We start from the raw sequence: 26114 nt of genomic DNA, 5'->3' as shown, positions 1-26114 counted from the left end.
GGAGGAGAGGGATGGAGAGAGTGGGAGGAAAGGAAGGAGAATGTAACAAATGAGGGGGGAGGGAAAGAACGAGAAGGGGGAAAGAGATGAGGAAAAGGGAGGAGGAAGGGGAAAGGAAGGGAAAGGAAAAAGAGAAGGGTCCATTTTTTTCTACAAGGCACCTCGAACTTGCTCTCCAGCAGTCCCTGCCCTCTGAGTGTCCCCCATGGAAGCCAGCCTACTAGGCGACAGAAAGCATCAACTATTTGTCCCAAAGGTTAATGAGCTCTGGCATGGCTTCTTTATTACCCCACAAGGAAAAGCACTTTTTTCCCCATAGAATTGAAAGTAAGTTCCAGATGCTCAGGACTCTGAGGTCCCTCAATCCTATCTGCCTGAGGACTACGTGGGAAGATAAGGCCAACGGGGTAACTCAAGCAGTTCCTTTAGCAGTCAATTGACAAATATTTATGGCTTCTGTGCTCAGAGCCAAGCTGTTCCTATCATGAGAGCATTACTGAATGTCTCTACCCTTGGGGAACTTATACTAGATAGGGGAATTATCAAAACACAAGTCAATCACTGAAGATAGTTTGTCTTCTAAAGGAATTTTCACAGGTGAAGGGACACCCAGTGGACAGGCCTGAGCAGAACCCTCAGGTCACACTATAACCAAATGTGCCATACCATTTCTTTATTAGGCAAGATCCGTGGTGGTGCTGGCCTGCTGAGGTCTTTCCTTGTCCCTGTGCATATGGCTACAAACTTCACTTACAGTACTGGACCTACCCTTAGAGGGTTCCAAAGCCACCACTGGGGACACCACAAAATACATGGCATCAAAAGTGAATGACCAACTTTGAGCTGGTCATTTCTACCTTAGGACTGTCTTTGCCTGTATAAGCACCCCCCACACCTAGTCTTGGTGGCTTCAGGGCTGGCTGATACTGCAGTGTTTGCTTTACATGTTAGGGATGATCCTCAGGCAGAGGAGACCTGTGTGTCTTCTGTCTCTGCAGTCCCCGAAACCTCTGGTTCCCTCTGCCCCACTGGCTGCAGTGACCAGGGACTGAGAGGGAATGCAGAGCTGTCTCTCCAAGTGGAGAGCCCACTGTGCATTCACTCCACAGGCAAGGCACTGGTCTGGGCACAGGATTAGTGATGCCAGGAGTAGGAATTCCAGTCAAGCTAGCAGCAATCTCCTCACAAGGCATCTGGGACCAAGAAAGAGCTGAGCAGGACTGGGCGAAAGCACGATATTCAGAGGAGACGGAGCCTCCTGGGGTTTTGATAATTCGGTTTCCCTGGGAGCTTGGGGTTGGACAGGACTCCTCTGGTTTCAGCCAAAGAGGAGGCAGTTAAGGAGTGCTGTGACTCTGGGGGAGAGAGAAATCAATAGCCCTCGACTGGAAAGCACGGCTTGTTCTTCCAGACCAGGGCACACAGGATAAAGAGAACAAAGCTGTGTGCGCTAAAGCAGAGTTTCCATTAAAGGCCAGACTCTCGGGAGGTCCTCTCAGCTCAGTGACCATCTTCTGCAGGTTTCTGTACAGATAGGGCAGACATCCTGTGGCCATTGATATTTCGGGTCTCAGAACAATCGCTCTATGGTTCAAATAAAATCTGCCAAGGCTGGTATTCATCACCTTGCTCTTGTGAGCACTAATGGGACTCGGAGGCATGCCGAGTCATTCCTTCTAGACTAAGAATTGAGAGAGAGGCTGAGCTACATTCATAGAATAGATAGCTTCGGCAGGCTTGGTATAGAACACTGAAACAAGTCCCCTAGACTGTCTGCCCTTTAGTAGGGTGGTCCAGCTGCCCACTGCTGGAGCAGGAATCCTGAGGGAGGCCAAAGACTGGTATGGGATGTGGAGCCCACAGCAGGTCACTCTCAGGAGGTGGAGTCCTAAAGTCTCACTAGGTAGCAGACAGGCAGGCACTAGGTGGGAGATTTGAAGGTGCACCCTCCCAGCCTGGACAGAGGGGCAGGCAGGCAGGCAAAGAAACAAATGGGGTGCTAGAAGGTGGATGCCAATGGGAGAGACTTCCCTAAGCAATCTGCAACTGTTTCTAGAGGTAAGGTCAAGGTCAAAGGGCTTGGACAACTCTGCTTGCTTGAGTTCTTCACCTTACCAAAGAATTCTAAGGAAGAAATGTAGAAGGTACTGGAAATCCCTCATAGTAGTACACAACCCTAAGGGCTGCAAAGGGCCTACTTTTCAGAACTGTCACCTCCTGAGTTCCTCCCAAATCCCCATGAGGCAGGCTGGCAGGCTGAGCAGGGGAATGTGCCCCAGCTGACAGATGAGGAAAGCTAGGCACAGCGGGGGTGTGTGACTTACCTGCAGCATCGCAGCTGGGCAGTAGTGGAGCAGGAACCTGCCTCCAGGCCTTCGGATCCCAGCTGCCCCAGGGGGCTGCCTCTGAGGTGCCGAACGAGGAGGTGACTCGGGCCAGCTCATGAGCAAAGGAGCTGCCGGGCAGGAAGGACTCACTCCCCAGGGCCTGGCGGGATGGGGGCTGTCGCCCCAGGCTGACCTGGGGAGGCCTGGCTTCCCCAAGCTTGCAGGCTTTGTCTACATGAGTCTACAACAACCGATTGAACAATCATCAGCTGTTTGGCCACGAAAGGCTTCTGACTGATTTTTGTCACTGACCTGACCAACTAATTTAGTTCTTTGAGTATTGTGGTTATACATATCAACTGATCTGGGGAAACAAAACCAAATATCTTCGTACTCTTAGCTGGCTGTGGACCAGTTGGAAGGTATAGTCTCTCTCCGCTGAAAATGTGTTTGCTGTGTGACACCTTCTCCTCCCTAGAGCACCAATGATTTTTTTATGTGTTTTGGTTGGTTTGGGGGAATACTTAATGCTAATAAAAGGATTTCATATGAGTCATGTCCTTCCTTAAGCAATCACTGTCTCATTGGAAGCAGGAATAAAGCTAAGTCAAGTTAGCTGGCTCATTGACAATGACTTTTTCATATTCGGATCCCTCCTGCCCCTACCCTGCCCTCACAAGAGAACATACAACTCAACCATGGTCTGCAGGTGCTAGTGTGTAGACTGCTAAGGGGAGTACAAAACCAGTCAAGTATATCCCTCCCATCAGCTGTGCCCTGAGCTGCAGCCCCCACTGCACCAGACCCTGACCAGGCAGGCCATAAGGTTTTGGGGACATGAGCTCCCTTGCCATCTGGTTTTACAAGATACAGATTTTACCAGTTCTGAGTGTGTGAAATGCGTGACCCAGTTCCTTCAGATAAGAAATGAAAATAACTTATCCTGATGCACACATTAGCAAAGACAAAACTCAAATAGGTGGCCAGCAAACCTTTGACACTCTGACAAACACACAAGTGCCTAGCAGCAGTCATGCCTCAAAGGATAGAGGAAGCCTGTATGAAGGGGAGATGTTCTTTTTGTCCTGTATCAGGCGGCATCTCTTGTTTTTCATTCGGCTCTAAGTGGTCTATGGTGTCCACCCAGCAGCCCAGGGGAAAGGGGACTGGTCACTCCCTGAGTCCAAGACAAACATTCGACTCACAACAAGAATTACTTAGTGGTCACCTATGCATATATTATTTGAAATAACAATAAACACTACACCAGTAAATTTATTGATCATTTCTGTGCTCCCTGAACTAACTCAATCTAGGGCTTTAAACATTGTCTTACTCTGTCCTGACAAATGGCTGCCTAGGAGGTAGGGGCTGTTACAGTCTTTACTTTTTAGATGCGGATATGGAGACCCAGAGAGATTAAGTTGCCCAAAGTCACACAGCTTTTGAGTACTAAAGCAAGAGGTGGACATGGGTTTGCTTCATTCCCAAGTCCACATGTAGCATGTACTGAATTACTACATTGTGATATGGAAAATAAGCCTTGGACTGGAAAAGTGTTATAGTCAAAGTATAGACGAGGTGTTCCAGGGAGGTTCCAGTCATTTAGGAATGAATTATATATATTTAAATATGGCAATAAGAAAATGATTACACGGAATATTTTAGAAGTAACACATGTCTATCTAAAATAAACAGGCCAACAACCCCCTTCCCAAGTTCAACCATTTCTTTGCTATTCTGATAACATTTGTCCCAGTTAGCAAGCTCAGTGCCACTCTACTTGGGTGACTCATCAAGCTCCCATTTGTCCTTGGAGAGAGGTCATCAGGGTGAGACAGGAAAACTGTGATTTTCTAGAATTCGCAATTTTCAGCCCTACATGCTTAGCTCTTGGTAACTCTGAACACTATTCTATAGCAGCTTTCTAGAAACAGTTCTCATGGGTCCCAGACTGTCCTCAAACTCACTGAACCCACTAATATACCCGAGGATGACCTTGGATTTCTGATCTTCCTGCCTCCACCTCCATAATGCTGGGAACGTAGGTGGGAGGCTGCAAACCCGCCTTTAAACACTGGAGCTGGAATAGTCCTGGTACACATATTTCTCAGGTTCTGAAGAATTCTCCCACTCCACAATGAGATTGTAAAAGTCAGAAATTAGCTTTATTCATAGAGAATAAAAGTTGTTTTTTTTTAAGTTTCTCAGGAAGCCTCTGTAACTTCACATCTTGAAAAGGTTTTGTGATGAAATTTCTCAAGGACTGGACTTCCACTTACCCGTAGAAATTAGGACACTGGGGTCACAGGGGAGGCTTTGAAGGGAAGAACACATTTGGTACAAAGTAGAAACAAGGAACAATAGATCAGGAATGTTTGCCTGAGGTAGGATATGGGAGAGCAAGGTAGAGGAGGGAGTGTGAGGAGGGGTAACTAAGAGGAAAGGTGTTTGAATAAACCATATGGATGCCTATTTTGTAGATTACACCTATACAAGTATAAAGGGAATTTAAATGGAGTTACCCTATAATGTGTGTGTGTGGGGATGACTCCTATAGATACTATAGGTTATCAAATAAAAAGCCCAGGGCCAGGCATGGATTACTTCTTTTTGAGTTGTAGGCCATTGGACTCCTATGGAATTCCAGCTATTACAGACAATCCCCATTACTCTTGATTAATCTTCAGAATTTGCTACTAAGCCCCCATTGTTGAAGATGCCATACACCTGAGTTACAGAACCTGGGAAAATTAAGCTGCTGCTGGTGTGGAAGCTTCAGCCCTGTGGACTAGTGTTCCTAAACTGGGTGGTGCTGTGCATGCTACTAGAGGAGAAAGGACTCATTAACCTCACTCGGCTGTGAACACCATGAGCTCCAATAGCAAGTGGCCTGGCAAGGTATACTAACTGGTATAATAGTTGCACCGATGTTATGGTGTGGCGCAGCGACTTTCTGATGGGGTTTAAGGCCTTCTCTACAAGGTGAAACTATCCTGGTAGTGCTAATAATTGGTCCAAAGTCCATGGCTGGCTAGTTCGTAGATGCTGGGGAAGAATGTACCACTATTAGTGTGCTAGAGGAGCATAGTATTAAATGAGTTATTTTTATTCCATAGATGAGGGCATTTCTTAACCCTCATCAGAGAAGCTGCTTTTTGCAATAGATGGTGATTAACATGGAGACCAACAAGTGGTTAACATGGAGAGAATAAGAGACTGTGAGTGCTTAGACTTAAATGGGGACACCTATGTCACACTCCTTCCCCCAAAGCTGAGTGGAAGATTATAAGAGCAAAGGTAGTGGATGACTACAGTGATAGAGAGTTTTCCAGACAACAGGGCAGTCATACACACGAGCTCACCATAAGTATTACAATGCACATGCAGCCAACACCAAGTGGATTTTGTGGGTTTAAAAAAAGAGTACGTGATATTGAAAGTGAACAGGGTTGGGGTGGGCAAGGGAGGAATTAGAGGGCAGGACATGGGAGTAGATGTGATCAAATTATATTGTATGCGTGTATGAAATTCTCAGACAATAACAAGGAAAAACATAAAGAAATGAACTTCCATAAACATCAGCATATGCTTGCAGTGCCTTAGTAGTCCATCAGGCAGAAAAGCCTGCAGATGGCACATGGAACCAACTACAGCAGACGGTTCAATGGTGTGGGCAGCCCTATTTCAGTAGCACAATCATAATGGCCTGGAACTACTCATTCAGGTGCAGCAAGATAGGAGAAGGCACTTTGAAGATCGCCACAAGCCCCAGCTGAAGTACAAAGTGAGCAAAGGAAGGGATGCTATAAGTAGATCTCACATAAAACAATAGATTGCTCTTATGACTAGAAACCTCTGGGAGTTACAATGTCCCCCCAAATCTTTTTTCTTTGTATCACAGTTTTATGCTATGTGGTGCAGTTTCTGTTCCCCATTAAATAAAAGGCAAAAAACATGCACCTTAGCTACACAGAAGTCTTCCAGAGTCAAAATTGAACACCATCTCTTTCTCTCCTGATTGCAACTAGCTCAAAAACCTGTGGTGAGCAGGTAGCCAAGCTGGAGGCTGAGCCAGACTCTGACTTAAAAAAAAAAACACAACAAAAACCAACAAAACCCTAGGCTTCTAATCATTGTGTGCCAAGATGAAGTAGTCTCCTCCCAACTTCACATCCCTCTGTCCCCTCCTGGACAGAGTAAGCGCTGCTCCTAGGCCCTGGGGTTCAGAAGGAGCCATCCAATTGACAGGCAAGTTCAGACAGCTTAGGAAGGGAGTGGCAGGATTTCCTTTGGGGACTTCCGGATTTAAACAGCAGATCTAATGCATGCATCTAAATTCATTTCCTCCAAAAGATCCACGAAACTACAGCAAGCCTCTGTGTTTCATTTTGCTTTTAAAAACAAATTCCCACCAGGAAAGGGAGGCTAGGAGGGGAGATAATAGCACCATAGTTTGTGAAGCTGAAATGCAGAGCTGACAGCTACCACTGTAGCTACTATAGAAGAGAAAGAGAGCGGAGAGGCCTGCTTAGACTCAGGGCCCCAGGGCAATTTGGGAAGCATAGCCAGGCCACATTTGAAAACAACAGTAGCAGCAGCAGCACCCCCAACAAACCCCTTACACCCAAACCACCCAGACAGAGTAGAGCAGGCTGACTACTCAGCCTCAAAGAAGGTGAATCACAAATCAGCAGAGGGGAACATGGTAAAGCCACTTGCTCTATGTGGCGAAATCTCTGCCATGTTCCAGAACAGGAGCCTCAGATAGTCTGGTACTGGGAGGTGAGAGGAATGGGGTGGTGGCCAACCGAAATTGTTGGCTAAGAGGTGTTGAAGAAATAAGCAGGTCTCTGCATCTATGGGTATATATGTGCCTCTCCCAACCCTGGTAGAGATAGGACTTGATCCTTTGCTGGCCCCATCTCTTCTGCAAGCCTAATATCTTGTCCACAGTTCTGCCCCATATCCCAGTACGGAGGCAGGAACTCTTATCTCTCTTTAGGTTCACTTTGCTTTAGCGCTCACTTTCCACTAAAGGGCAGCTGGGGACAAAAGGGCACTGGGAAAGCTCAGCTTTCTTTCCTCTGGAGGCCTTCAACTAGTAGTGGCTGTGACTTCTTTTAGCAGAGCGTAGTGTGGCATATGTTTGATTTAGAAAAGAATGAGAAGGATTCTCTTAGCATTAGGGTAATGAGGGTCCCTACATGGTAGGTGGACTGTGATCATGGGGGACAAACTAGGGCCAGGAGTTTGTTTCTCTACCCAATCTGTGGTTGTTTTCTACTTTTCCCTGCCTGCTACTCAGTGCATAGAGATCTTCCACACCTTTCCACAGTTATGCTATGTTTCAGAATATAGGAGGAAAAGTTATATATGCAGGCTGATAGCAATATGCTAATGAGAAATAGATGTCTGCATAGAAAAAAATAAAATGCTGTACTCCAGTATGCTAGCAGGAGTTATCCTTGGGTTATTATATATTCATATTTACATATTTTATTATCCCTTGAGGTTTGTGGGTTTTTAAAAGATACTTTTCTGGATTTTTCAAGTTCAGTTCCAAAAGAACAGATTACTCTTGCAATCAGAAAGCAATTAGACATTAAAAAATGCCACAAGGTCCTCATGTCAAAATGAGTAAGGATGAACAGAAAGCCTGTGTAAAAGCCACGTGCAGAAGTTTGGCAGAGACTGGTTCTGTGAATGTCTACAGGGCTCTCCTAGCTCCCCAGAGTTTAGAGTTACTTCCACAGCTGCCTCTGGGAAGTCAGCACTAAGTGTGGTCTCTCAGCGAGTAGGAACCCAGGAAGATTCTAGGCTATTTTCAGTGTTTTCTTTCTTCCCTTGGTTGGTGGTCGATGTTTTATACTCTCTTTCATATCTACTACACACATTCTACAAGGGATTTCCTTGAGAGTCCTGGCAGTAGTAAAAAAAAGTACTATGTCAAAGGAGTAACTCAAGTTTAGAGTTTCAAAAGGCACTTTAGTATTCTGTACAAATCATTTGTCTTTCTGGAGCTACTCCAGGTGCGGAACCTTTGGGGCAGGGCACGAAGTTTAAAGCTGTGGGCCTGAAGTGCACATTATCAGCAAGAGATTGGGAATGTGTCCAGTGCTGGCTCTCTCACTTCCGATCTGAATACCAATGAACGGGTGCTTAGTATGTGGAGCTTGTCTTCTCCCCATGTAATGTATCTGTGGACACCCAGGCAGCTGGTTTTCTGAGACTCCTATGACATGGCTGCCTGAAATTCATCCTTCCTTGCTTGCTTCTTTCCTTCCTTGCCTGCTTGATTCCTTTCTCCCTCCCTCCCTTCCCTCCTTTGAAGACCTTGTCTTTAGAATTCTGGAATGCCCCCCTTTGGAGCAACACTGGCTCCTTCCAGCTCTCAACTTAATAAGTGGGTGCTACAGTTTGGATCTGGAATACCCTAAGAGACTGATCTCACTACTAACCCCATTTCTTTTCGTTAAAGGCTCAGGGCCTTATCTTGGATACTGTTGGGAGGTGGTAGATCTTTCAGAGGTGGATGTGATGGGAGCCTTTAGGAAATTTTGGAATGTTTGTTTCTTCTCTCTTATTTTTACAGCTGGCTCTGAGGTGCAAGTGCAAAGGCCCTTCTCCTCTCTCCTGTCATGCTGGCCCGCTCTTCGGCCTAAAGCAATGGGGTCAGATAGTCATCACTCGAATCTCCACAGCAGTAATTGTCTCTTTCTTGTTTCGTTATCTTAGGTGTCTGTTATTGCAGTAGAAAGCTAACAGACACAGTGGGGACCGAGGCTCCCAGCAGGAAAAGTCCCTTCCCCACACCACAGAAGACTAGAATTCAGAGCTCCTCACTCTAGATCACAACCATAGCACATTGTTGAGACTCATTTGTCCCAACAATGGGCACTTTCCCTTGTCTGAAAGCCAGGAAGGGAAGCAGAAAAGGTGAAGGGTGGATCTAGGCTAAATAGCTTAGTGGAAGCAGGACCCAGAGTAAGCAGAGGCCACAAGTGAGAGGAGTAGGAAGTCTCCAGCACTGAGCTATTCCAATGTCCATCCGTTTCTTCCTGGGAGTTAGATGCTGAGACACATGACACTTGGGGATTCATCATGGAGGCCTGGGTTAGGAGAGCCACTGCACCTCCACCCTTATGCCCAGGCTTGGGTTCTTTCCAATGGCCCTATAGCCTCTGTGTTCCATTCTCCTCCCCACCACCTCCCATCTCTGTCATTCAGCCCCTGGATTCCACTGTGCTTCTTGTCTCCTTAAGTTCCCCCAGAGAAGCTGGAGTACACTCCTGCGTGCTTAGAGCGAAGTACCATTTATTGATCTGAGAACTACTACAACTAAGTTAATCCTGTGGTGGCAGCCAATGGAGTAGGCATTGAAAAACAGTGAGGAATAGCTACAACTCATCCCCAAACCTTGGCTCGCACATCTTTCTCCAAGTCAGTCTTCTTAGACTTTAGAACCCATGGCACAAGGCACAGATATGGAGCACAGTAGCAGATCTGTAATGTGGACTCAATTAACACCAGATGAGATATGAACTGACCACCACATACGGGATAAAACAGCATAGGTTCTTGCTGTGAGCCTCAGATGTAACCCAGTTTTGCCATTAACCTATGTAAACAACAGGAACTACTTTTACAATATCATCTCATCCTCAGGCAGCAGAGCAAGGCCCAAGATTGCATTCATAATTGGTAGATCAAGGCATAAAGCAGAAAACTTGGTTATCAAGTTTTATGCTAGGCTGATGAAACTTAACAGTGGGCAGACATTAAAGGCCTGTGAACAGAGCCTTTGGGATAGCTCGAGGGCTAGGTGAAGATGCATGGCCAGATATCTATTCCAGCTAGCATTGCCTGGAGTGAGTTGTAGCCAGTCTGAGGATCTGCATCTGCCTTAATAATAGGTGGAGCAGAAAACTGTGGCCTTTAGTTTAACCCTAGAGTTATAATGATCTTAGCAGGTTGCGGTTTGGGCTATGACACAATATGAAGGTATGAAGAGCCACAGGTATGATGAATTAGAAGCCTGAGGCTGGTCCATTCACAAGTATTTGATGGAGGAAGGTCATTGGTAATAAACAAACTGCCTTGGCCCATTTTGATAGGCCATCCCTTAGGTGGGTGGAGTAGGCAGAACAGAATGCTGGGAGGAAGAGGAAGTGAGCTCAGACTCGATAGCTCTCCTCTCTGGGGCAGAAGCCTCAGACAGATGCCAGACTCCTCTTTCCCGGGCAGCTCCGACCCAGGATGGATGTAGGCTAGAATCTTACTGGTAAGCGCACCTTGGGGTGCTACACACATTATTAGAAATGGGCTAGTCCAAGTGCGAGAGTTAGCCGAGAAGAGGCTAGATATAATGGGCCAAACAGTGTTTAAAAGAATACAGTGTCTGTGTATTTATTTCGGGGCATAAGCTAGCAGGTGGCCGGGGTGCTGGGGACACAGCCCCGCCGCTCTTATTACAACAAGTATTCCCAGATCTAGGCGAAATACTACTACATAGTGATAGACCAACCACTACAAGAGAGGTATTTGGGTCTCCCCTAACCCCAGAAAGAAAGTTGCTGGGGCAGATTATTTTTTCTTGATACTTTCCTTTTCTTTTACAGCTCTATTTTCATTACTTTTCCAAAGTATTTCTGTAGGTATATATGTATGTATATAGGTATACATGTATGTATGTAGGTATGTATGTATATAGGTATGTATGTGTATTGTGTAGGTGTGCTCATAACCACAGCACATGTGTTGAGATCACAGGACAACCTGTGGGAGTCGGTTCTCTCCTTCTACCACATAGGTCCTAGAATTGAAGTCAGGTTGTCACATTTGGTGACAAGAGCCTTTGCTGGCAGCACCATCTCTCTGGCCCTCACTCCAGTTCTTTCTTAACAAATGCCAATAGTGTATTTGGAACAAATCAGCATGTGGATTGCCGTATAGTACTAAAAATGTTGACAATGCATCAACAGCAGACTCTCAGCAAATCTGGGCCTGGATGTTATCCAGTGCTGAAGCACTGGAAGTAACTGCAGGCACATGAAAATAAGCAGCCTGCTTAGAATTTCTCTTAAGTCAGGCACAACTAAAGCTGTTATGATAACCAATCCTTCAAACCCAAGGTGATTCCACATGCAATATGCATCAAGGGCTTTTGGGAAAATATAACTTCATTTAGTGTTGAAAACAGGATATCAGAAACTAACCAGATAGTAATCAATATGGAATACAGCTTAGATAGAGAATGAAAACAGCTGTTTGTTTAAAGCTTAAAGAAAACATGTTGATAATCTAATGAGGAAACTTAGCAAAAAGATGGGCGCAATTAAAAATTGAAGAGAAATTCTTGAGCTGAAAAATACACTCAGCAAAATTAAAAACCAACAAAAGAGACAACAAAACCAGGATAGACTAAACAGAAGGGGTCAGCTTGAAGACAGGTGGCTGGAAACAGATGGAGAATGTAAGAGTGAAAAGGAATAAAGAAAGAGTGGGAAAGCTTTGGGACAATATAAAAAGAGGAAGTATCCAAGAAAGACCTGAGAATGCCAAAGCAGTGGACACCTTACATAAAGGAATAGTACTAGAAAGTTTTCCAGCCCTAGAGAAGGGTTCAAGTATTCAGGGAGAGAAAGGCCAAATGGCTCCCATCAAATTTAGTTCAATTTTGCTTACCCTTCTCTTATGATCAAGGTCTCAAATGGTGTGTGTGTGCGTGGGGGGGGGGGGATTTTCACAGTACTAAAGAAAAAAAGGAATCTGTTAGCCGAGCATACTATATCTAGTAGAGCTATCTTTTCTAGAGGAGGAAGAAGGGATAAAAACATTCCCAAGCAGAAGTTGAGAGCAGATCTTTCTGAGACCTTTTACACAAGCAAACACTAAAGCAAAAGATACTAATGAGTGAAAATTCAACATGGGAAGGTATTCAACTCACAAAGAAGAGTAATTATAGAAATTGAGAATTATCTAATTCTGTAAGCATGGTACATAAATTATTCATAGCCTTAGGATGAAGACCAAAGGGAAAATAAAAAATATGAATACATTAATATACTAAAAGATGAGCAATACACAAAGTCACAAAGTGGAGTATCAGAGATCCAAAAGATGAGAAGAAATAGAGTGCACATGGAAAGTGTTATTAGTATATTTTCTCTTTCTTTTTGATTCTGTAGTTATCTTTACAGCCAAACCAAGATGGTAACATTTAGAAAATAAATTATTTTTATATGCCTCATGGTAGCCACAAAGTAAATATCTGTAATGGAAAACTCAGATATAAGTGAGAGATCAAACACATGACTGGAGTAATCCACTTAACCACAAAGGAAGGCTTTGGGGGGGGGATAGACTACAATATGATTAGAAAATAACTTTAAATAACAGTAATAGTAAGATCTTAGATACCAGTAATTACCTTGAATGTAAATGGACCAAATTATCTAATTAAAATTCATAGAGTGATGAGACAGATAAAAATGAAAGACCCAATCACATATTGGTTACAAGAAACTAATTTGTCTTTGAGAACACACATATACTAAAAATGAAGGGATGAGATAAGAAAATTTCATGTAAAAGGGATTCCAGAATTCCAGAAAGGAAGAAGTAGCCATACCTATGTCAAATAAAACAGATTTTAAAATCCAAAACAGTAGAAAGAGATGAAGGAAGGTTATTATATAGTGTCTAAGGAGTTTGGATTTTAATAGCTCATTAACACCTAAACTCATCATTTGAAGGCTCTGTCTCCATCTCATGGTGCTACTGGAATGTAGTGGAATCTTTAGCAGATGGGGCATAGTTATAGGAACTTATGTCATTGTGTGTGTGAGTATGTATTGTGAGGGTAGTGTCTTTGAAGGTATTTGGGGGCATTAGCCTCATTCCTCTTGATTTAGCTTCCTAGCCACAAAATGTGAGATGGTTTGTTTCACTGTGATGTTCAGATTCATTCTAGGCACAAAGCAATGGGGCCAAGTCATTGTGGATGGAAACCTTGGAAACTTTGAGCCAAAATAAATCTCTCTTCCTTTTAGGTTGTCGAAGTATTTTGCCACAGTGACAGAAAGCTGAAAAATACATGCATTGGATATCTGAATGCACAAATGTATAATTTAAATTTTTAATAAACCTATAGGGAGAGATAGACTCTAATACAATCATATTGGAGACATTAACCCTTTCCTTTCAATAATGAATGGATCATCCAAGTGGAGAATCAAGAAAGAGATGACAGAATTAAATTTCAACTGAGACCAAATGGACCTAACAATTATTTATAGGACATCCCTTTCCAGCAGCTATAGAATACATGTTTTTCCCTGTGCAGAATATTACCTAAGACAGATTAATAATGAAAGCATTGAATACTAAAGACTGTACAATATTGCATAAAATAAGTTTCAATGAATTTAAAAGAACTGAAATTATATGTATTATATATATTTTTCTAATCATGATGCAATAAAATCAAAAATCAAGAAAAAGAGAAACATTGGAAACTATAAACACATGGAAATCAAATAACTTTTGAATAACAAAAGAGTCAAGAAAGAAATCAAGAAGGAAAGTTTGCATTTATTATTATTGTGTATGAGTGTTTTGGCAGCATGTATGTTTGCGTGCCATATATGTGCAATGCCCACAGAAGTCAGAGGAGGGCATAATATCCCCTGGAAATGGAGTTACAGATGATTATGAGCCAGCATGTAGGTGTTGGGAATGAATCCAGGTTCTCTGGAAAGGCAAATAGTACTCTTAACTACTGAGATATCCTTCCGTCATCAAAGAAGGAAGTTTAAACTTTCTTGAACCATGTGAAAATGAAAATTGAATCTATGGATACATCCAAAACCCTACTGAGAGGGAAATTTATAACAATCAAATAAGAGAAATCTCTAATACTGCATCCCAAGGAACTAGAAAAACTAAAACTAACTGAACCTAAATTTAGAAGGAAAGAATTAAAACTTCAAGCAGAAAATAAAACAAACAAACAAAATCCACAAAGAAATAGAGACTAAGAAAATGTAATTTAAATGATCAATGAAACAAAGAGATGGTTTTTTGATAAGATAGAAGAGAGCCAGTGAAATGAGTCAGTGGGTAGTGGAGCTTGCTATGAAAGCCTGGTGATCTGAGTTCTATCCCTGGTAAACAAATAAAGATGGAAAAAGAGAACCTACTCCACAAAGGTGTTATCTGACCTCTCTATATATTGTGGCATGTGCTCCCCCATATCATACAAACATAATAATAAAATAACACAGTGGCAACAACAACAACAACATTTCTTTTGAGACAGGGTTACTCTGTAACTTTGGAGCCTGTCCTGGAACTAGCTCTTATACACCAGGCTGCCCCTGAACTCACAGAGATCCACCTGCCTCTGCCTCCTGAGTGCTGGGATTAAAGGTGTGTGCCATCACTACCCGGCTCAACAACACCATTTTTAAAGAAGATAAAATGGATTGTTAGTGAGGTTAAGAAAAGGAGGACACAAATAAAATAAAAAATGAGGACACATCCAAATTGAAAAAGAAGTCAGATGTCACTGTTTTCAAGTGATAAGACCTTACATATAGAAACTTCCAAAGTTACTTATATACTAAATAAATTCATCAAAGTTGCAGAATATAAAACAGCATACAAAAAATGATCAGCACTATTAAATACTAATGATGATTTATTTGAAATAGAAATCAAGAAACAAATTTCATTTGTAGATTTAAAAAGGTACCTATGCACAAATTTAGCTAAAGAGGCAAAAGACCTCTATCATGAAACATTTTAAACATTGATGAGAGAAACTGAAGAGGATAAAATTAAAGACATTTTTTTGTTCATAGAGTAAAAGAATCAATATTGTAAAATGCCTAAACTACACAAAGTTGATGTGTGAAGTCCATGTGTGCCACCTAAATCCATATAACCTGATAGAGCTTGGAAGGATTTCTACACACACAACAAAACAAAGTTTAGCCACATATTCCTTCTTTTTTGGATGGGCTCTGTTTGCTGGCAGTGAACAGGAACACTAAGGCCCCTTTAAGGAAAGGCTTACTGACTCAGAATAAGAAATGACAGCTTCCTAGTTCGGGCAGCATGAACTCTGGTTCTTTCAGGAAGCCAAGCACTTGAATGGAGTTCGTGAGCATTGTGTTACAAACTGCTTAATGGTGCATCAAGACCTGCTTCATACTTCAAACTGAAGCAGTGTGCATGGCTTGCAGAGGTAGTGGACATACCTCCACCATGTTTTACTGGGCAGAGCCAAAAGGTAAGGCAACCTTAGTCCTAGTCATGCCACTTAGCATTTTAAGAAGTGGTCCTGGTCAGAAAAGGATTACAGATACACAATAAAGGCAAGTTCAGATGGAAAAGACCTCTAAATGGGTCATGGTGTTGAATAAATGTACATAGGCGTAGGAGAGAAAAGAAAGAATATAGACAGTTATAAAAAGAAGTAAATGTTTTTTTAAAAAGTCTATAAAGAGACACAGTACAGATATCCATGGATTAAAGGAATAAATAAAAATAAGCCATATAAAGATGGAATGTATACAGAGAGTCTGGATTATGTATACTATTGTGTTTTCTTTGAAATTTTTGACTGTGAATGAGCTAAGTACAGAGAGATATTTCATTGTATGAGCTGCTTAGCTAAACCAACAAAAAGCAAGAAGCAGTTCGGAGAGAACTATGCCAAAATTCTGAAATATTGTTTATAAATATTTATTTACATTTAAAGGGGGATATACTATGGAGATGTATACTTTGTATTGGTATGGAACTTAGTTTATTGATACAAATTTAAGGTCAATTTTGTTATATGTATATTTCTGCTATTGATTAAGGTATTGTATTTGTGTGGCTCATTTAAAAATGTATTGTGTAATTAAGAAATACATGTTAATAGTTAATCATCTATAATAGTTAAGCTTGTAGTCATGTTAGGTTTTCTAGATGTATAGCGATATATTTCAGATGGCTAGATATTCTTCAAACCTTTTAAAGATTAATGGAATATGGCATCTAAAATGTTTAAGAAATTAGGACTTTTCATGACAATGAGACATATCTACTTCAAGAGGAAAATGGGCATCAAAGAGGCTCCTTATGGAATTTGCTAGACATTTGGGCAAGAAACTGCTCTTGCCTGGACTGATTGATGTTATGCTGTATGAACTGGACATGCAAGACCCACAGAAAAATGACTGTTTAACTTGTCTAAAGATAAGACAGTCCTTCAGTGTTCCTGCTTCATTAAAGAGTCTGTCAGACATTCTGCAGGACACAGAAGAAAGTGACTGACAACTACCAGTATAGGTGGAAATGTCTTTGAAATTTTCTGCTTCATGGAAAAGTCTGCCAGATACTATGGGCCTGTAGGCTGAAGATGGGTACCCTAATGTTACAGAAGAACTTTAGGTGACTGTCCAGATAGCGAGGTATCTCTATTCTAACTAGATTAAAGGTAACTCTAATCTAACTCAATTCTAGAGTTTTGGAAGTTGCTAACAATGCTTTTCCTGTTAAGTTAGGTAATATTATATTCTTCTGGAGTCTTTGATAAAGTTGAAGAATAGATAGTTATCTCTTTTCTTAGTTATGATAAAAGATAAAGTAGATATAATTATTGTAACTCTAATTGTTGCTTGATACCTGTTTTGTTATATGTAATTTTACTCTGTTATATTTAAAACCTTCCTTTTTATTTAGACAAAAAGGGGGAGATGATGTGGGAAGTTCTTCTGTATATATATTGCTTTTATTGGTTAATGAATAAAGAAGCTGCTTTGGCCTGTGATAAAGTTGAATAGAGCTAGGTGGGAAAACTAAACTGAATGCTGGGAGAAAGAAGGTGGAGTCAGAGAAAAGCCATTTAGGCTGCTACTGCTGGAGACAGATGCCTGGGAACTTTACTGGTAAAGGATGAGCCTCATGGTAATGCACAGATTAATAGAAATGGGTTATTTTAAGATATAAGATCTAGCTAGCAATACTAAAATTTATATATAATATAATATAATATAATATAATATATAAAACTTAAGTTATTGGCCAAGAAGTGTTTTGAATAATATAGTTTATGTGTAATTATTTCAGGTCTGGGCAGTCGGGAATGAATGAGCGGCCTCTGCCAACACAAAGTGATTTAGATTCAATGCAACCTTTTTCAAAAATCACATGGTATTCTTGATAGAATTAGCAAAAACAATTCTAAAGTTTGTATGGAATTACCCTAACCTACAAATCACTAGAGCCATCTTGATCAAAAAGAACAAATCAGGATTTGTTAACAGGCTAAAAATTTACAGTAATTAAAGCAGCATGTTACTAGCATAACAACAAACACATAAACCAAGGGAACCATAAAAATCTATCTATCTATCTATCTATCTATCTATCTATCTATCTATCTATCTATCTATGCCTAACTTATTTTCAACAAAAGTGCTAAAAATGGACATTGGGAAAAGAACGGTCTTTTCAATAAATGGTATTGGGAAAACTGGTTATTTGCCTAAAAAAATGCAGGTAAATCCCTAAGTTTCTGAGTTACAAAAATCTAATTCAAAATGTATTAAAGTCTTAAGTGGGGCCTGGGGACATAGCTCAATTATTTGCCTAACACCCAGGAAGCCCTGGATTCCATTCCTGGGATGTAAAAACTGGTCATGTGGTCATAAATTTGTAATCTTGACACCTGGGAGGTAAAGAATGAGCAGAAATTCAAGGTCATCCATGGCTACATAGTGAGTTGGAAGTCAGCTCGAAAAATATAAAGGGGCATGAAAAAACAAAGTGGTTGTCACATGTAAGACCTGAAATTACAAAACTATTTGGAAAAACATAAGGGGGGGGTCAGAAAATTAGAGTGAACAAAGATTTGTTTTAGGATAGGATCCAGAAGGCAAAGATAGACAGAGTATTAAATCAGCTTCAGTACAGCAAACGATCAAACACTATGCTTAGAAGAGAATATTGCATCTGATAAGGGGCTGAACTTTAAAAACCCAACATAGACAAAACTAAACAACAAAAAATTGATTAAAAAGCCTGAGAAACATACAGGATACTCAGCTAAACAGACCACTCATAAAGAAAGAAACACAAATGATCAGCAGGCATCTGTTTCAAGATTACTAGACACTGTGAATGTAAACCATAGTGAAATATCCCTCCTCTCCACAGTCAGAGTGACTCTTATCAAAGATGCTAAGGAGAACAAGTGCTACCAGAATGTGGAAGAACTAGAAGTCTTGTACATTGCTGAGGGAATGGTAATTAGTACAAACATTACATAAAATAATGTAGCTATTCCTCAAAAATTAGAATACACTTACCACATCATCCAGCTGTCCTACCACTAGATGTACAACCAAGGGAAATGAACTTAGCCATGTTGAAGAGACACCTGCATTGCCAAGCTATTGTAGCATCACTCATAACAGTGTCCATCATCAGATAAATGGGTAATGAAAATATGGTACCAATCTGCATGGAATATCATCAGGCATAAAAAGAATGAAAACTTATTATTTGTGTTAGTGTGGGTGGAACTGGAGATTATGTTAAGTGAAATAAGACAAGAATGACAAATATTCCATGGTCCTACCTGTACACAGAATCCCAAACAGATGATCTCATTGAAATAAGAGTCAAGTGGCAGAGCTATCCAAGGCTGGGGGGAGTAAGGTTGGGGAGGCACTGGGAAAGGTTGATCTGTAGGTATAATTTGTACTTATATAGGAGCCCTAACGTGTCCTTCAAGATATTTACACCTCTTCACGTATGTTTCAGTTAGAAAACCATGTATTTTGAGTCACTACAAAATTCTAGAGTTCTAAAAATCAAAACTGGAAGGATCCATGGGGATTGTTCACGCTAGAGGTTTCCAAAGTAGGAGAGTTGGAACAGAGGCAGCAGCATCCCTTGGGAACCCACTGAAAATAAAAATCCCTGGGTCCCACATTGTCTCATGGAATCAGAAATTCTAGATGTGGGACCTAGACACTACATTTTAACAAAGTATTACAACAGAAAAGGAGATTGAACCTCAGAGAAGCAAGAGCTTCGGGGATTACGGTTCACTGGCCACTCAATGTTGCTTTTTAATTTCATTTTTTCAAATCAGAAAACTTTCCTTTTTTTGTCCCTATTTTTTGACTACTCAGATGAACTTAGAAATTGAGGGTCCTCGGAACACGAGGAGACACATACAGATGCAGTTCCAAGGATGGCACATCCCTAGGAATTCTCAGTTAGAGACTGGAACCAAAGCATAATTGGATTTCCATAGGGTTGAGCATTTGGGAAAGTGAGATCATGGCAAGAGCGAGCGAATGCATGAGGACAGTCACCAAGGCTGACTGCAGCAGTGCAAGGTGGCAGATAGGTAGCCTATTCAACATCAAACGTGTCTGCCTTCTCTAGATAGCTCCACCCATTCTCATCCAAGTGGCTTGGAAATGTTTGGGAGGAACCTCATCCCACCCAAGATTTTAAAGGCGGGCCATTCAGTTTTGCTGACAGCGAGCAGCATAGTATGTATATTGTCCTTTCTATCCAACAAGCCCCTGAAATCGAGGGGCTTCTAAGGAAGAAGTTTCCTTGCTCCTCTGACATAGAGACTGGAAAGGCATACTTTGAATGGGGTCAAGGTGGGGGTGGGGCAGGAGGAAGCTGGCAGCCTCTAGAATTGCAGACAGCTACAGTGTGCCCACAAGGGGGAGCTAGCTGTAGGATGAGGGAAGTTCTAAAAGATAGTACCAAATCTCTGGTTACAGAGTTAAGCTGATGATTTAGGACAACTTGAAGCCACCCAACTGATGCACTTTCCCTTGTAGGAGTCAGTATGATGTTTTAAATTAATTATTGCTTTTTGTTTAAACCATAGTGAACTGGGTTGGTTGTTACCAGAAACTGAATATATTCTAATTGATAGGCAACCTAGCCTGGCTCCTCAGATTTCCGAATTCATAAGGTCTGTTCTAAGCTACCAGTCTCAGGTTAAAGAACCCTATATGTCACCCACACACTGAGACAATGGGGATGTTCTATCGGGAACCCACCAAGGCCAGCTGGCCTGAGTCTGAAAAAGCATGGGATAAAACCGGACTCTCTGAACATAGTGGACAATGAGGACTACTGAGAACTCAAGAACAATGGCAATGGGTTTTTGATCCTACTGCACGTGCTGGCTTTGGGGGAGCCTAGGCAGTTTGGATGCTCACCTTACTAGACCTGGATGGAGGTGGGTGGTCCTTGGACTTTTCACAGGTCAGGGAACCCTGATTGCTCTTCGGGCTGATGAGGGAGGGGGACTTGATCAGGAGAGGGGGAGGGAAATGGGAGGCGGTGGCAGGGAGGAGGCAGAAATCTTTAATAAATAAATAAATAAATAAATGAACCCTATATGTCTTCTTCCATCCAAATACCAACCAGGCCAGACCCTGCTTAGCTTCCAAGATCAGATGAGAAAAGGAACATTCAGGATAGTATGACTGTATACAAGATCCCCCTGTTTCTAATGCTGAAGCCCAAGGTCTGTGTAACCTTGCTTAGCCTTGAGTTATATTTCTTTCTCCCTTAGACTAGCTTTCTTAAAGAGAAGTGTAACACACCTGTAATATCCAGCACATTCTAGCAAACATACCCAAGTACAGATCAAATATCACCATCTTGGGCTTGCTCTTCATTCAGATCTCCAGCTCAGTACTCAAGCTCTTAAATTTGCATTAGTAGAATACGATACACATTTGAAAAGCAACAATGTAATCGAAAATTAAGAGACTGGATTGTATTTAACTCTGATGCAAACTTCAATATGTACTTTGTGGGTTTTTGTGAAGAAAATAATTGATCCAAACTGAATGTACCTATAGAAAAAAGGCAGTGTTAGCTCCTAAGAGCAATTATTGGAGCCAAGTTCCTGAATTTTAAAATCTTTTGAAAAGTCCAATAACACACCAGAAAGTCAAGATGTGATTTCAGAGATGATAATGGAACAAAAGCCTATAAAGAGTCTTACTGAGTAGTCTGCTGAGGACTCTAGAGCCATCGCAAGGGCTCATTCCCTTTCTTTGTTCATTTGTCCAACATTGCATCAAACACTTTACCTACTTGGAGACTAGAGAATAGATACAAAGAAAATACAGAGTTACAGAGAAATGCTTATCAGTTTCTCTCTCTCTCTCTCTCTCTCTCTCTCTCTCTCTCTCTCTCTCTCTCTCTCTGTGTGTGTGTGTGTGTGTGGGGGGGTGTTATGGGCTAGAATTGGCAAAGACAATGAGCAGGGCTGCTGAGGGATGTGGCTGCTACCCAGTGAGTGGGACAGTGGGAACAAGGCAGATGGATGGGAAAGAATTTGGGGAGTCTCCTCTTCTCCACTGCACCAAACACACCTGGATCATTTTGTTTGCTCTAGCCCATTGGGCTTGAACCTTTCTGGTGCTGCAACCCTTTAATACAGTTCCTCATGTCATAGTGACCCCCAACCATGAAATGATTTTCATTGCTACCTCACAACTATAATTTTACTACCATTATAAATTGTAATGTGAATTTATGATGAGCAGGAATTCTAAGACCCCTGCGAAAGGGTCATGATGCACAAGCTGAGAACTACTGATCTGGTCAAATGGTACCCTTCAGAAGGTCTTCTCTTAGCGCCCTGTACTTAGGTCAGAGGCAAGCAGCCGGGAGAGTGGCAAAGAATTCGGCACATTGTGGAAACAGATGATACATCTCGGCTGTCTTCAAATCTCTGAAGTCTCTGGGAGGACATATGGAACTAGAAGGTCACTCAGCTGATTGACATCAAGATACTGTAATTTGTGTTAAATTATTCGTGGAGGAGGAACCTAAAATCTATAGTAAATATCAACCTATCTAGGTCTAACAAGTCACAAGTCAATTTATGGCTCGCCACAGGATCTTTGTGGATACTTGTAAATTCCTGAGGTTACGCCACCACTTAAAATTTTACTAACATGGTTTTATTAATGGTTGAGCCTTGGTTATAATTTTATCACTTCTAATGTGGCATAATTCCTGAGCTGGGGAAGCGGCTAGAGAAAGAGTGTGGTAGAACAGACTCGTATGTCTCTGAACCTCTATGAAGTGAATGAAAATGTCTATGGTTAAAGCATTGCCAGAGACTGCCCTATCAACCCTATTTTAATTCTTTGATCTAGATTGTTCTAAATATAGCAATTAATAGAGAATTAATGAAATTCAGTCCCCTTACTGAGGATGCAGATAAAGAAAAGTAACTCCTTGTGATATAACTGGCCTAGGAAAGATGTTTTCAAGTTAAAAATTAATAAAGCAAATAAAAGCAATTATTAATGTATCTGTCAAATGACCAAAATAAATGAAAACAAAAAATCCAGGAACAAAATTTCCATCTGAAAGTAATAACAATAAATGTCTTATTATTTTCAATCCTGTGATGTGAGCTTGCTATTTCTTGAATACTGAATGCTTCTTTTTTTTTTTTCAAGACAGGGTTTCTCCGTAGCTTTTGGTGCCTGTCCTGGAACTAGCTCTTGTAGACCAGGCTGGTCTCGAACTCACAGAAATCTGCCTGCCTCTGCCTCCCGAGTGCTAGGATTAAAGGCGTGCACCACCACCGCCTGGCTTGCTGAATGCTTCTTGAAGGCCCTGTGATAGCAGCCTGATCACCAGCATGTGGTGCTGTGGCAGAGGTGGGCTGGTGTTGGGAGGTAAGGTCCTTACGGCCAGCCAAGGGGAAGGAAGTTAGATCAGTGAGGTGTGTCCTTAAATCCCAATAGCCCTGTCTCTTTGGGCTTCTTTGTTTCCTTGTGCTGTGAACTGAAGAGATTTGGTGAAATATGTGTTCCCCACCATAGTGTTCTGCCTTGACTGTGGACTGAGAAGTGTGAGCCAAAGAAATCCTCTTGTCTTACAAAGTGACAGAAAGCCGACCTACACAAAGCTTACCCAAATACAGCAACGGCAGCATCATTCTTTTGTGGTGTGTGGAGTGGAGGGGGTATGTAACCACATCCAAGCTGACCTCTAATTTGTGATCCTTCTGCCTCAGTGTCCCAAGTACTAGGATTATATGTGCCCTCATGAATCATAATAGCTAAGTGTTCTTACTAATTTGCATTTTAAGCCTAAGAAGAAAGAACATATGCCAAGTAGCCTTTAAATCATGCTCACCTGATCCTGTGCTAGTCAGAACCAAATGGCAGCTCTGGACACACTGTGAGTGGAGACTACTCACACACAGCTCGTAAGACTGCAGTTGACTGACTTTACCAGGGGCCTCAGTGCTGCCTTTCAGTGGTACGAATACATCTCAACTTCAAAAACAAACAATAACACAAGTGACTTGAATTCCTAAACTAGCTGTCTTCTGGGCTTTTCTTATCGTGTGTGACTGTTGCTGTAGTTTGTGAAATGGCTGCCAGACATCTTGTTTTGTTCTTATAAATGTCATTAGCTACAATGACAGCAGCAACAACAGAATACCGTGTACCAAGGACTACCGGAAGCACGTCACAATTTGTTGGAAGCTGAAGAAATACATATATTCAGACATTCCACAAATGTTGTAGAAACACCAGAAACACAACTAGATCATAAAGACGCAATGCAGTCAGTGTCCTTACACGAGGGCCAGAGATCTTTCTTCTACCCAACATGAAAAGAGCTGAGTTCATCAAAGCTCTTAAGTCTTGAAGACTAAGAGCTTCTATCAGCAATAGAAATTAGCCATACCAATAGTCTCAAGAACTTGGGATTCTGTGAAGACTAGCAGATGGACCTCTGTCCCTGGTTTATTCCCTCCTCCCCACATTCTTACACTTATTTAAAGGGCCACATTTATTGCTCACATTCAAAGCTAGGCAAGAAAGTTTCCTGTGGCTGAGGGGTAGCAGTGAGTGGGGTCACTGTGAAGACACAAATAACTCTCAAAAGTAGATATTACCAAACCACCAAGAGCTCACAACTAAAGGTCTTGTGTGCATAACAACCAGATGTGCCAACTTTTTACAATTCATTTGAACTGAACACTTATCAGAGGCTCTAGTTTCTTACTCTGTGTGTCAGTGACCAAACATTGGAACCTGTTCTCATTGTAGTTGAGATCCCTAACCTTTGCCAGAACTGTATTTCAAAGCCCTGAACTTGCTCACAGAGTCAATCCTGGATGACAACATCCTCTATTGGCTCTTTAGTATCTAGAAAGCTGTCAGCCTTTCTGGTGCTCCCAGACCTGTAGGTACTCAGAGAGCAGATGAAGCATATAGGGCTTCTCATACTATCCAAAATTAGTGATAATACCTATTTCTAGTGAAGTCATTTCTTTGTACCTCCCAGGTTGCCATTTCTCTAAAATTCGCAGAGAATGCCAATCATATTGTTTAATTTACCAGGAGATTTATTTCTATGCAACGGATATGTGCAGTAACTCAATTTTGAGTGATTAACTTACACGTGCTCACTACGACATGATTTGTACTAAGTGATGAGCAGATGTCCACTCATGGCTGCTCCTAAGCAGGAAAATGGACAGCAAGCTTGATGCTGTTTTGATACTGCACATTAATAATATTTGAAAAGGTTGCTTTTAATTAGTGGAGGATTAACAAGTGTTTTAAAACTTTAGAATATTTCCTTTTCAATTTTGCTGTTTTGAGACACAGCTATGTGTCACTTAATCATAGGGGCATAGAAATGTGTTGCTAGGTGATTTCATCATTATGGGGACACATTTGAGTGTACATATACAAATCTACATGATACATACAGGTCAATGACTCTACTGTGGCATTGTGATGCAATCAAGAGACTCAGTAAATGCGAGAAGAGTAACTGCTAGTATAACATGCCAATTGTTATAAACTTCTTGTGTATAAGTAGTAAGAGCACACTCAAACATGAAAGTCTAGGTGATGGCAAAAAGCTAGCAATGTAACCATTTCTTCTCACTTCCATGAAGTATTGAGTACACAGCTGCACATGTTCTTTTATTGAAGTGGCAGTGAAGTCAGTTTGATCAGCTCAGCATCCCACAATAATGTAATGCTTTCTGACAGAAATGGCTATGACATCAGCAGATGATAGGAATTTCTCAGTTCCATTCTAATCTTAGGGAAACACTCTTGTACATTCAGTCTATGTGGATAGAAATGTTGTTTTGTGCTACACACCATATGTGGCAGAACATCAACTGTCTCAACCTTTTAAACTGTACAACCATGTGGCACGGAATTCTTTCATGGATTCTTCCACGGTGTGTTGTAACTGTCATCCTTGTCTATCTGTAGAACTTTTTCTTCTGATGCAACTGAAACTCTGTACCTTCCCTCTTTGTGAGCATAAGCTGCCTGTTTTCCAGTCTAACATGCAACTCCTGTGCTTCAATCAACCACTAAACAGGAACCCTATTGTCTGCTTGTTATCGTAGGAGCTCTTATTCATGCTGGAGTCAGGAATCAGCGATGCCACAGAACAAGACTGATGTGAGGAATTCCCTGAGATTCCAAAGTCTGTGCATGCTGAAGTCCTTTGAATAAAATGGTTGTATTTCCATAGATACTATATAATCCTCTTATACTTTAAATCATTTCTAGATTACTTACACTATGTAATACAATACACATTATTGAGGAATACTTGGTTACACTGTGAAGATGTGTCTTTGCCAGGGAACCTTCTGATTGGTTTAGTAAAGAAGTGTTTAGGCGAGATTTCTGGGGACAGAGAGACCTCTAGGAAGAAGGAAAA

General features: G+C 41.5%; 1 protein-coding gene across 7 annotated transcripts in view; it reads right to left on the bottom strand.

Moving 5' to 3' along the window:
• The window catches only part of Mamld1 (mastermind like domain containing 1), a 124544-nt gene that overhangs the window by 7710 nt on the left and 90720 nt on the right, over positions 1-26114 (bottom strand). For 6 of the 7 annotated variants that reach the window (XM_075957460.1, XM_075957458.1, XM_075957456.1 and 3 more), the window contains one exon: positions 2325-2568. The exons of the other annotated variant lie outside the window; for it this stretch is intronic. In XM_075957460.1, the coding sequence (XP_075813575.1) occupies positions 2325-2568 (244 nt within the window). The remainder of the gene's footprint in view (positions 1-2324; positions 2569-26114) is intronic. 7 annotated transcript variants of the gene reach the window in all.

Source organism: Microtus pennsylvanicus, chromosome X (assembly GCF_037038515.1).
Source record: "Microtus pennsylvanicus isolate mMicPen1 chromosome X, mMicPen1.hap1, whole genome shotgun sequence".
Classification (NCBI taxonomy): Eukaryota; Metazoa; Chordata; class Mammalia; order Rodentia; family Cricetidae; genus Microtus; species Microtus pennsylvanicus.
Note: the sequence above shows the minus strand (reverse complement) of the source record. Positions and strands in the feature narration are given on the sequence as shown.